Below are 9,271 nucleotides of genomic sequence, written 5' to 3'. Positions count from 1 at the left end.
GGGAGGAATCAATGGGGATGAGGCAGGTCGACCAGGGGCCCCCGGGGCTGGGAACAGGCTACTGGAGGGAGGAATCAATGGGGATGAGGCAGGTCGACCAGGGGCCCCCGGGGCTGGGAACAGGCTACTGGAGGGAGGAATCAATGGCGACGAGGCAGGTCTCCATGCAGGACTGGTGGGTGGCTGGGCAGTGGGTGGAGAAGGCAGAACATCATGGAAGCAAGGCCCTGCTGTGCCCGCCCTGCTAGTGGCCTTGGAGAGCCTCAGGGTATGTGTTTTTTATTGGGTCCTGTGGCTACAGCTTGGACTGTCTGTGGTGCTTTTTGGTGAACTGACCATCATAATCAAGTGCTTTCTTTCTTGTCTCCTAAGGCCGAGGGCAGCAGGACAGCTTCCATCCTGCAGCTGTTGTTGGCTTTCTTCAGGACTCCAAAACCACATCTGCGCCCTCCAAACCCAGCACGGCCAGGAGGGAGAGGCAGGGAGCGGGGTGAGGAAGGGTCTTGCTGTACAAGAGCAATACGGGGAAGCTGCAGGCTTGGGCAGTATCAACAAGCATTTCAGACATTGAGAGCTAAGTGATTTTTTTTAAAAGCATGAGATTTATTTTAAGAGCCATTTGAGAGTTACTCTGTGTGTGTGTAAAATCTTCTGAAAACAATTTTAGCTGACACTATGGATTTATCTTGTTGAGCAATTTCCTTTGAGTTTAGAAAACACAGATGTGGTTTTAGAGCCCTGGAGAAAGCCAGCCACATAGAGAATCGTCACCCCTTGTTCACTAAGGGGCTGGGAATAGCCTCATCAGGCTGGTGCTGGGAGCTGTGACCCACCACTCCTTATACCTGGGGAAGTGTGTGTGTGTGTGTGTGTGTAGCAGATGGGACACCAGCAGGGGCTTCACTGGGAAACAAACCAGATTTCTCCCTCCATCTGCCTCCTTTAGCAGTCCACTCGCCCAGAGCCCAGAGAAGCCACGGCAGCGAGTCGGGGGCGGGCCTCTGCAGTTGGCTGCCATTTAAGGGGCGAGGGAGAGAGGTGTGGGGGGCAGTGACAGCATCATCATCAGGGCTCAGGGCGTGCCTGGGGTGGTTTCCTTGTGTGCCACCCACAAGCTGTGCGGCTCTGGCCAAATAGCTAATCCGACCGATCACTTGGCCTTATCTGAAAGCTGGAAGTAACGCTGACGTGACAAGATAATGCAGGACAAACGCTTATTCTTTGCTTGGCCCAGAGGAAGAAATCCGAACTCTGAGTGTCCCTGGCAACTGCAAGAGCGTTCAGATCCACCTCCTGTCTTTGTTCTTGTCCTTATAATCCTTTCCCACAAAGCAACATGAATGACTTTTAAAAATGCAAAGCACATCACGTCACTGTCCAGGGGATTCCCCAGCTCTGCCCTCCTGGCTGCCGTGCCCCTGCACTCTGGTGGTCTCTTCCTGAGAGACGCCCCACGTCCTCTGTCACTGTCTGAACGTGTCCTGCAGACACGTGTTCTCACAGGGTATGTGCATCTGCCCGCCCCTGCAGGAGCCCCTTACCCCCGCCCCAATATGAGCTCCTAGGGAACAGAGAGTTGACATATTGCATGTTTATACCTGGAAACCTCCACAGAATGTCTAAGATCTCATTAAATTATCTATCAGCTATTTCAGATTTAATAAGATGAAAGAACACATTTTGGCTTTCCACTATGGAGAAACCCACCAAACACCAGTTGTTTGAGAGTCCGTAGATGTGACCTTACAATTCTCTAGAAAAGCAAAACACTTTACACAGCAAAGTGCACCGCACAGAATGGAGAATAGGAGTTGCCAAAAATAATGCCCCACTGCACACTGCCCTGGACGTACTGTCCTTCCCAGAGATGGGGGAGCGCACAGTTGATTCCAGCAAAACTGGCTCCCTCTGCATTTAGCATGGAAGGCGGTCGCCTTAGTTTAACCCTTGAATGTGACCTTGTCTATTGACTCCCAGCTGGTGGTGGTCAGAAGCTGCAATGGAATCATTGCAGGGAGCCACGTCCCACATGGTTAGCTGGTAATGGTGTGGTTGGATGGAGGTTTATCAGCTGCTGAAACTGCTGTGGTAAGACAAACACTTAGTGGGCTCTGAAGGAGACCCGGATTCCAAGCCCCTTTGTTGTGGGGTGCCAGCATGCTCTCACACTCAGGAATGGCAGAAAGGGGGAGCAAAGGAGGCTGCACAGAGGAGGGAGTGTACTCCCTTTTATGTGGCCCCTTTACTCCGGGTCAGCAGCTCAGTCCTGGCTGATGAAGGTATTCATTCATCCATTCACTCATTCATTCAACAAATATTTTTTGTCTGTCAACTATGAGGTTCCAGTAATGAATAAAACGACAAGGACATTGGTCCTCATGAATCTTTTCTAGTGAGCAGGATATAGGCAATCACTAAGAGGTTTTGATTTGGGAATTATTCATTCGCAGCCTTAGGGATGGTGGTTGCTCTCAACCTTGCTTTTTATGTGGTCTGAAAAAAATTCCATTTTTGTGTAGTCAGATTCATATTTTTTAATGTTTCTATCATGGCTTGACAACCCTTTGTCCTTCCAAAATATATAGACACATGTTCCTGTTTTCTTTTAGTACTACTACGTATTATGACTTACCTGAATCTTCTGTATAAACCAAGAAAGATTATTTTGTTTATACTCACATCACCATATGAGGGTGCATCAGAGGGTCCTCTTATTTCTGTCATCATTAACTGGATTTTATTAATTCTTTGAATGTGTGCCAACTTGATAGGCAATTTTTTTTTCTTGTCTTCAGAAAAAATTCTTTTTGTTAGTAAAGTTTAAGAATTTGTATTTTATAAACTGTCTTTTAAAGTCTTTTATAATTTTTCTATTGGGGTGTTGCTGGTACTTATTGGTTCTAAAGAGCATTTTATATATGAAGGAACTTAACCTTTTTTCATGTATATTAAAAATACTTCACAGTTTGTTTTTCACTTTTTAAAAAAATTTAAAAAGTTATGTTAGACTCTCTGTCACTTAGGCTGGAGTGCAGTGACTCCATTGTAGCTCTCTATGGCTTTGAACTTTGGGGCTCAAGTAATCTTCCTGCCTCAGCCTCTCTGATAGGTAGGACTATAGGTGCACACCCATGGTGGCCTAATCTTTTTTGTAAACTTTATTTTTTAGAGATAGAGTCTTACCATGTTACTCAGGATGGTCGTGTCTCAACCTTCTCAGTAGTTGGGATTAGAGACATGAGCCATTTCACCCAGCTTTCACTTTTTACGTGTATTAAAATATGGTCATCAAAGGATGCTAACCCTGTTGGGTAAAAATTTGATGAAAAACAGAATATTTGTACCATCTTGAAGTATCTCCTCACAAATTACAAAAGGAAAAGTAGTAACTTTACAGTGGAGAAAGCTGGCAGACAGTACCTTAACCCAGCACTGTTATGCTGCACCCGTGTGGATTCTAACAGGCCACAGAACACTCCTATCCTCCTGACTTGAGGCACTGAGAAGGACACAGTGTTACTTATGTAAGAGTCTTGCCAAACATACATAACTTGAATTTAACCATGAGAAAATATGCGGTAAACCAAAATTGAGGTACATCTATAGGGGCAACTAATCTGTATTTTCTGAAAAATCTAAAAAGACAAGGCAACTTAATGCATTATGTTATTCTGGATCAGATTCTGGACCAGAAAGAAAACTGAGATCAACAACATTATTGGAATAATTGGCAAAATTTGAATATGGAATGTAGGTTATATAATAAAACTGCATCAGTATTAGTTTCCCTGATTTTTATAACTGAACTGTGATTGCAAAGGTCATGTTTTTGTACTTGGGAATACACGCTGAAATATTCAGGGATTGAGGCAACTTATCTCAAGTGATTCAGAAAGATATGACAGGAGCTTGTGTGTACATGTGTTTTTGTGGATGTACAGGTGTGTGTATATGAGGGAGAATGTGCATTTGTGTTTTTATGTGTGTATGTGCGCGTGGGTTTGTGTCTGAGAGCGACAGCCAGGGTGAGAGAGAGTGATAATACAGACCCAGTACAGTGCTCATTATCCGTGGGTCTGGGTGAAGGGTGTATGCCACTTGCTTTGTTTTCTTGTAGCTTCAAAATTGTTTCAAAATAAAGTGTTCAAAATTTTTTCTTCCTCAAAAGTAAATAAATTAAAATTTATGATTCATTTTCTTCATGGTTGCTGGTTGTCATGCCGTGCTTGGAAAGCCTTATTGATCTCAGGATCATAAGCATATTCACCCATGTTTTCTTCCTGAGGTTTCTTTTTCACATTGACATCTTTGCTCTGTCTGGAATTTTGATGTTGAAGCAGGAAAATTGTCCACATTTTTTTCCCCTAAATGTCTGACCAATTTTCCTGCCTATTCTCACCAGTGTCCAAGTCTATGTTTATCATATACTGAAGTTCCATACAGAAGTGTGTATAGACAGATATCTATCAACATATACACACGTGCACGATACTCCTTTGTGTATCCTGGACTTGTTTGCCTTCCTTTGATGCGTTCATTCCCGTGTCTTTCATTCTTATTTACTCCTCCAGAATGTTTCTGGCTGTTCGTGGGTATTTCCTCCTCTAGTAGAATTTCATACATTTTAACTTGAAGATTATTTGATTTTAAGTTGCACACAAAGCGATTTAAAAGGCTGTATACCCGGTTTGTCATGTAATTGGAGTAAAGGTTGCACAATCAGGAAAAGTAAAACGGTCAAGTGGGATCTGCATAAATGTGGCAGAAATATTGGTCACTCCAGGCCTCTACCTTGGCTATTGTAGGACTTAATCTCAGCCACTTGCTTTAAAGTCTATTAAAGCAAAATCTTGGAAGAAATAATTGATTGGTCATTGGCCAGTGCCGCACTGGTCCTCCCTGACTCGGTGGCTATTGAGGTTATGTGTCACTAACGTGGCTGCTGGAGACTCTCTGTATGGGGAATTTTTAGAAAATGAATGTGGGTTTGGTGACATGCTAAATAATGCCTAATAAGATTTTTGAAAAATTGAGTCTTGCAGCCTAAGAACAATAAAGGTCTTTCCATTTATTTAAATCTCTTCTTAAGGTCCTTTGTAGAGGTTTTTAGTTTAAAAAATTGTCCCTAAATACATATTTAGACATTGTATGCTTTTTGTTATTTTGAATGGAATCTTTTCTCCCATAATATTTGTCTGAATGATTGAATGATTAGTATTATAAAGAGCAAGTAGTTTTCATATTTAATTTTAACCAAATATATTATTTAATTTTCTGATTATTTTTAATAGTAGGTTGGTTGTTTCTCTGGAGCTTGCTAGGTATAGAGTCAGTTATCAGCAAATAAAGATGTTTTTGTCTTCTTTGTGCATATACATCCCTACATTTTATATGATAAAAATTTCAACATATTTGTGATAATCAGAAAGAAACTGATGAATAAATTTATAATAAACTAATAAATAAATTTATTTTCTAAGAAAAAGGAAGAAATGTACTTTATGAAGTCTAACAAAAATGTGAAACAAGATATTAAACTTCTTCTTGAACTTAGCTGGAAGTATTTATCCAGCCAACATATGAACTATATTTTCATGCATCCATCCACCCACCTACCCATCTGTGCAATGAATTTTTACTTCTTGACTCTCTTATGCTGTAGATCCTTGTGGATACAATAAGAAAGACACAGTCCTTGACCTGAAAGACTTGTCAGTGTTTGTAACCATTGGCTATTATGAAATCTTTATGGTTCTCAGCATTTTCAATTTGATTTTGCAGCACAGGGGGTGAACGGCACTCTGGAGAACCTGGCCTTGGATACAAGAATGCTAGAGGAGTTCTTGGGCAATGACTTTGATTTGGGGGCCTTGTAAGTAATGAGAGCACTGCTCTCCACTGGATGTTTCAAAAATTATGAAATAATTAAATGACCTAGGAAGTGTCCCTTCCTCTTTAGTTTGGTATTATTGCTTCTATTAATTTCTGTCACATTTCGCCAGTGACCATCCTGGTCCTGGAGTTTTCTTTGTGGGAAGTCTACCTGCTTCTCACCTTCTGTCCAAATTCAGTTTCTTTAATAGACACAGAGCAGCTCAGCTGACCTCTTGGTACTTACTGGCTTGGGTAGTTTGTGTCTCTCAGTGAATTTGTCCAGATCATCTAAGTTGGGAAACTCCTACTTTAGTACTATATTTTTGATGTCTGTAGGGTCTATAGTAATGGTCTTTTTGTTTTTAATATTAGTAATCTGTGTCTTTTTTTTCTTGATCAATCCGAAAAGAGGTTTATCCATTTTCTTAACCTTTAAAAGAACCTACTTTTGGTTAAATTTGTATATTTTTTGTTTGTTTTCCATTTCATTGAGTTCTGCTCTTATTTTCTGATGTTAGTATAGCCATGCCAGCTTTCTTTTTTTATTCTTAATTTACATATAGTAAACTTAAATATTATAAACGAATTTAATAATAAATATAAACTTTTTGTATAAAGTTCTATGAGTTTTGACAAATTCATAAAATCATAGAATCACTATAATAATTGTGATACACAACGTTTCCCTGGCCTGAAACATTTCCTTAATGCTACCCAACCCCCAGCGGCTCCCGGCCCCTGGTAACCACCGGTCTGTTCTTTGGCCCTATAGTTTTGCTTTTTCCAGAATATCACATAAGTTGAACCATATAGTTTATAATCTTTTGAGTCTGTCTTCTTTCACTTAGAATAACGTCTTTGATTAATATTTCATTTCTTCTTATTTCTGAGAAAGAAGCTTTCGAATGGTTATAGCATAGTTTGTTTATCCATTCACACATTCAAGGACATTTGAATTATTTCCATTTTTGGAAATTATGAGTAATGATTTATGAATATTCATGTGCATGTTTCTGTGTGATCAGGAGTTTTAATTTCGCTATGGTAAACACTGAGAATAAAGACTGCTGGGTCATGTGGTAAGTGGAAGCTTAGCTGTAAAAATTGCCAGATTTTCTGGAGCTGCTGTAGCCTTTTGCATCGTCACTCGCAATGTCTGAGCTATCTGGTTGCTTCTCTTCATCATCAGTTATTTGTATTATGAGTTTAAAAAATTATTGGAGCCATTCTAATAGGGTTGTAGTGATATTTCATGTTTTAATGCACATTTTTCTTTTCTTTTCTTTTTTGAGGCAGAGTCTCACTGTATTGCCCCAGGGTAGATCATAGCTCACAGCCACCTCAAACTCCTGGGCTCAAGTGATCCTTCTTATCCCAGTCTCCCAAACTGGGACTACAGGTGCCCACCAGATAGTTTTTCTGATTTTAGTAGAAATGGGGTCTCCCTCTTGCTCAGGCTGGTCTTGAACAACAGAGTTCAAACAATCCACTGGCTGTGGCCTCCCAAGAGAGCCAGGCTGACAGATGTGAGCTGCTGTGCCTGGCTTTGACTTGCATTTTTCTGACGACTAGTAGTGTCTTATATAATTTCATGTGCTTGTTTGTCATTCATGTTTTTTTTTTTTTGGTGGAGTGGCTATTTGAATCTTTTGCCTATTTTAAGAAATTGGGGTTATTTTCTTATTTTTGAATTTAGAAAAATATTTCAATATTCCAGATATAAGAACTTTGTTAGATTTATGATTTGTAAATATTTTCTCTGCCAGTTTGTAACTTATGTTTTTATTCTTTTTTTTTCTCATTCAAATTTCCTTTATTTCTTATAGCATAACTGTGTACATTAATGCAATCATGGGGTACAGTGTGCTGTTTTCATATACATTTTGAAATATTCTCATCAAACTGGCTAACGTAACCTTCATGTCATTTTCCCAGTTATTGAGTTAAGACATTCATACTCCGCTTCCAGAAAGATTCACCTGTACCCCTATAAGATAAACCATAGAGGTGACCCCACCCATCACCCTCCCTCCCCCCGTACACCCCCCTGTCCTCCTCTCTCCCACCCCCTTCCCACATTCTAAGGCTATAATTAGGTTATGACATTCCTATGAAAGCTATGAATTAGTTTCAAAATAGGGCTATGTACATTGGATACTTTTTCTTCCATTCCTGAGATACCTTGCCAAGAAGAACATTTTCCAATTCCATCCATATAAACATGAAGGAGATAAAGTCTCCATCTTTCTCTAGGGCTGTGTAATATTCCATGGTGTACATATACCACAATTTATTGATCCATTCATGGGTCGATGGGCATTTGGGCTTCCTCCATGACGTAGCAATTATGAATTGGGCTGCAATAAACATTCTGATACAGATATCTTTGTTGTAATTTGATTTTTGGTCTTCTGGATATATACCTAATAAAGGAATTTCAGGATCAAATGGCAGGTCTATTTTTAGTTCTCTAAGTGTTCTCCAGATGTCTTTCCAAAAGGAATGAACTAATTTGCATTCCCACCAGCAGTGTAGAAGTATTCCCTTTTCTCCACATCCACGCCAACATCTCTGGTTTGGGGATTTTGTGACATGGGCTAATCTTACTGGGTTAGGTGGTACCTAAAAGTAGTTTGGAATTGCATTTCTCTGATGATCAAGGATGGAGAGCATTTTTTCATATATCTGTAGGCCATGCACCTATCTTCTTTAGAGAAATTTCTATTCAAGTCCCTTGCCCCCCCCCTCCCCCGAGATGGGATCACTTGTTTTTTTCTTGCTAATACATTTGAGTTCTCTGTGGATTTTGGTTATTAAACCTTTGTCGGAGACATAACCAGAAAATATCTTCTCCCATTCTGAGGGCTGTCTACTTGCTTTATTTACTGTGTTCTTGGCTGTGCAGAAACTTTTTAGTTTGATCAGGTCCCAAAAGTGTATTTTTGACATTGCTTCAATTGCCCGAGGGGTCTTCCTCATAAATTTTTTGCCCAAGCCGATTTCTTCAAGTGTTTTTCCTACACTTTCTTCTAGTATTTTCATAGTTTCATGTGTTAAGTTTAAATCTTTAATCCAGTGAGAGTTTATCTTAGTTAATGGTGAAAGGTGTGGGTCTAGTTTCAGTCTTCTACAGGTTGCCATCCAGTTAGCCCAGAACCATTTGTTAAATAGGGAATCTTTTCCCCACTCAATGTTTTTAATTGGCTTGTCAAAGATCAGATAACGGTAGGTGGCTGGATTCATCTCTTGACTCTCTATTCTGTTTCATACATCTACCTCTCTGTTTTTGTGCCAGTACCATGCAGTTTTGATCACTATCAATTTACAGTATAGTCTGAGGTCTGGTAATATAATTCCTCCTACTTTGTTTTTGTTCCTGAGTAATGTCTTTGCTATT

At 40.1% G+C, this 9,271-nt stretch overlaps 1 protein-coding gene across 1 annotated transcript in view; it reads left to right on the top strand.

The window, feature by feature from the left end:
* MYRFL (myelin regulatory factor-like) overlaps positions 1-9,271 on the top strand; it is a 148,570-nt gene that overhangs the window by 22,853 nt on the left and 116,446 nt on the right. The window contains exon 2 of the mRNA XM_012810094.2: positions 5,782-5,872. Coding sequence (XP_012665548.2) covers positions 5,782-5,872 — 91 coding nt within the window. The remainder of the gene's footprint in view (positions 1-5,781; positions 5,873-9,271) is intronic.

This window comes from Otolemur garnettii, unplaced genomic scaffold, assembly GCF_000181295.1.
Source record: "Otolemur garnettii isolate 467f Iridium unplaced genomic scaffold, OtoGar3 scaffold00125, whole genome shotgun sequence".
Lineage (NCBI taxonomy): Eukaryota > Metazoa > Chordata > Mammalia > Primates > Galagidae > Otolemur > Otolemur garnettii.
This window is presented reverse-complemented; position numbering and strand designations above follow the sequence as displayed.